This window comes from Oryzias melastigma, unplaced genomic scaffold, assembly GCF_002922805.2.
Source record: "Oryzias melastigma strain HK-1 unplaced genomic scaffold, ASM292280v2 sc03565, whole genome shotgun sequence".
Classification (NCBI taxonomy): Eukaryota; Metazoa; Chordata; class Actinopteri; order Beloniformes; family Adrianichthyidae; genus Oryzias; species Oryzias melastigma.
In genome coordinates, this window is record NW_023420133.1 from 1 (window position 1) to 2,164 (window position 2,164).

The window sequence follows — 2,164 nt, forward strand, 5'->3', positions numbered from 1 at the left end:
ATAAACAACCCAGAAAGAAGAGATACGCAGCAGCAGGACCTGTCGCTCCACACAAAGGAACCCAAAACATGAGTCGGGGCGGCTGGAGTTGGTTGGAGTAAAGCTTCGTAATAGTCGCGGGAGACCTTCGGGTTCCTGACACGAATAATTATCTAGTTTTTGCGACGAGGCTAAAGGGAAACTAAAGTTACGGGTTCTCCCTTCCTTAGCCTCTTGAAGCTAGCTCCGGGTCCTTCCTTGCTTTAGTCCAATTTGTTCGAGTCTGTTATGCAGTTGCCACAGACCCGTACTCGCACTCGTTCTCCTCCGCCACCTCTTCGCTCCCTCTCCCCGCTCTCTCTGGCCTTATGTCTCGCTGGCTTTTCCCCTGGTCCGGCTCGATCAAGAAGCGGGCCTGTCGGTACCTTTTACAACACTACCTCGGTCACTTCTTGCAGGAACGACTGAGCTTGGATCAGCTCGGCTTGGACCTGTATAACGGCAGTGGTGTCATCAAGGAAATCAACCTCGATGTGTGGGTGAGTTTTCAGGGGAGAAGAAGGGCAGCAGCAGCAGAGGGCTTGTGTTATTGTGGAACTCGTGCACTTCTGACTGTTTCGCAACCGCACTCGAGTTTAACAACAATCTCTAACGTCACGTCTGCAGCAGAGCTCACGTTTCTTCGGGGAAAAACACTCATCACGTTCTCGATAGATCATCTGTGTTTCCAGTCACTCAGGATTGACGCATTTCACACCCGTCGTGCCAACTTAACTCTTCCCCTTTTGCTTTGTTTGTTCCATATTGATCATTTTCAAAACAAAAGCTTGTTTCCTCTCTGCATGTCTATTTTCAACCATCAAAGGCAGTCAACGAGCTTCTGGACTCTCTTGGAGCTCCTCTAGAAATAGTAGATGGCTTTGTGAGCAGCATCAAGGTGACCATCCCCTGGCAGGCTCTTCTGACTGACCACTGCACTTTAGAGGTTTCTGGCCTTCAGATAACATGCAGACCCAAATATCGAACCAGTAAGTTGCATTATAAATAACGTTTTAACAGAATTGTTGAGTGTTCCTCTCCATATATGCACAATTTACAGAAAAACAACAATACCCCTAAGTTTTTTTTTTCAATTTTCGCCCAGGTGGGGGATGGGATTCACAAGGCTGGTCATCCAGCATGACCTCCAGCATGCAGTTGGCCCAGGAGTGCCTGAAAGACCCCCCAGAAGCATCCGAGGAGCCTCCTGCCCCGCTGGAAGGCCTTGAGATGTTTGCAGAGACTATTGAGACAGGTGAGCAAAACCTCAGTATTTCACACTTTGAAAAAGACACTCATTCATACAGTAAAGTCTATTGAAGTCATAATTAAATGCAATAACCTATGCCAGAAATATGACAAAACAACACCTCATTCATGCAGTTTGAGAGACACTTATCAAAGTTAACATAAATGCACTGCAACAATAACATATTGTGTTGGTAAGCAGTGCTCCTGCCTCAGGTGGAGAAGTTTAAATATCTGGGGGTCTTGTTCACAAGGGAAGATCAGAGTGTGAGATCGACAGGCGGATTGGAGCGGCGTCCACCGTTATGCGGTCGCTGCACCGGTCTGTTATGGTGAAAAGAGAGTTGAGCCATGAAGCAAAGCTGTCATTTACCGGTCGATCTTCGTTCCGGTACTCACCTATGGTGAGATCGCGACTAAAAGTGGCTAAAATGAGTTTCCTCCAGAGGGTGGCTGGGCGCTCCCTCAGAGATGGAGTGAGAAGCTCGGTCACCCGGAGAGAGCTCGGAGTAGAGCCACTGCTCCTCCACTCGGGCTTCTGGTCTGGACACCTCCAAGGAGAGGTGTTCCGGGCATGTTGCACTGGGCGGAGCCCCCAGGGAAGACCCAGGACACGCTAGAGAAACTATGTCTCTCGACTGAGAGAACGCCTCAGGGGTCCCCCCAGAGGAGCTGGAGGAAGTGGTTGGAGAGAGGGAAGTCTGGGTTTGGTAGATTGCTAATCCCGCGACCCACTCCGGGATGAGCGGGTTTGTAAAAGAGTCTTTAATGGAAAGATCTGCTTGTTAAGCAAAATATAATCATATTCCCATGAATATCTATGGCACTTCTGGTTAAAACATGTTAGTAAAACTGTAGACATACAGTAAGTTCTAAATGTTTGTTTCTGAAATCATCT

At 48.2% G+C, this 2,164-nt stretch overlaps 1 protein-coding gene across 1 annotated transcript; it reads left to right on the forward strand.

The window, feature by feature from the left end:
• Positions 1-8: 8 nt before the first annotated feature.
• Positions 9-1,402, forward strand: LOC112140674 (autophagy-related protein 2 homolog A-like). Its single transcript, XM_024263687.2, has 3 exons — positions 9-518; positions 845-1,007; positions 1,124-1,402. The coding sequence occupies exons 1-3, from the start codon at positions 348-350 to the stop codon at positions 1,336-1,338; spliced, it is 549 nt and encodes a 182-aa protein (XP_024119455.2). The 5' UTR covers positions 9-347; the 3' UTR covers positions 1,339-1,402.
• The last annotated feature ends 762 nt before the right edge of the window (positions 1,403-2,164 follow it).

Excerpts from the sequence above, each read along its gene's own strand:
- LOC112140674 (XM_024263687.2), top strand. The coding sequence starts at position 348 with ATGTCTCGCTGGCTTTTCCCCTGGTCCGGCTCGATCAAGAAGCGGGCC. Across the intron at positions 519-844 it reads AAATCAACCTCGATGTGTGG|GCAGTCAACGAGCTTCTGGA; the intron begins GTGAGTTTTCAG and ends CAACCATCAAAG. Across the intron at positions 1,008-1,123 it reads CAGACCCAAATATCGAACCA|GTGGGGGATGGGATTCACAA; the intron begins GTAAGTTGCATT and ends ATTTTCGCCCAG.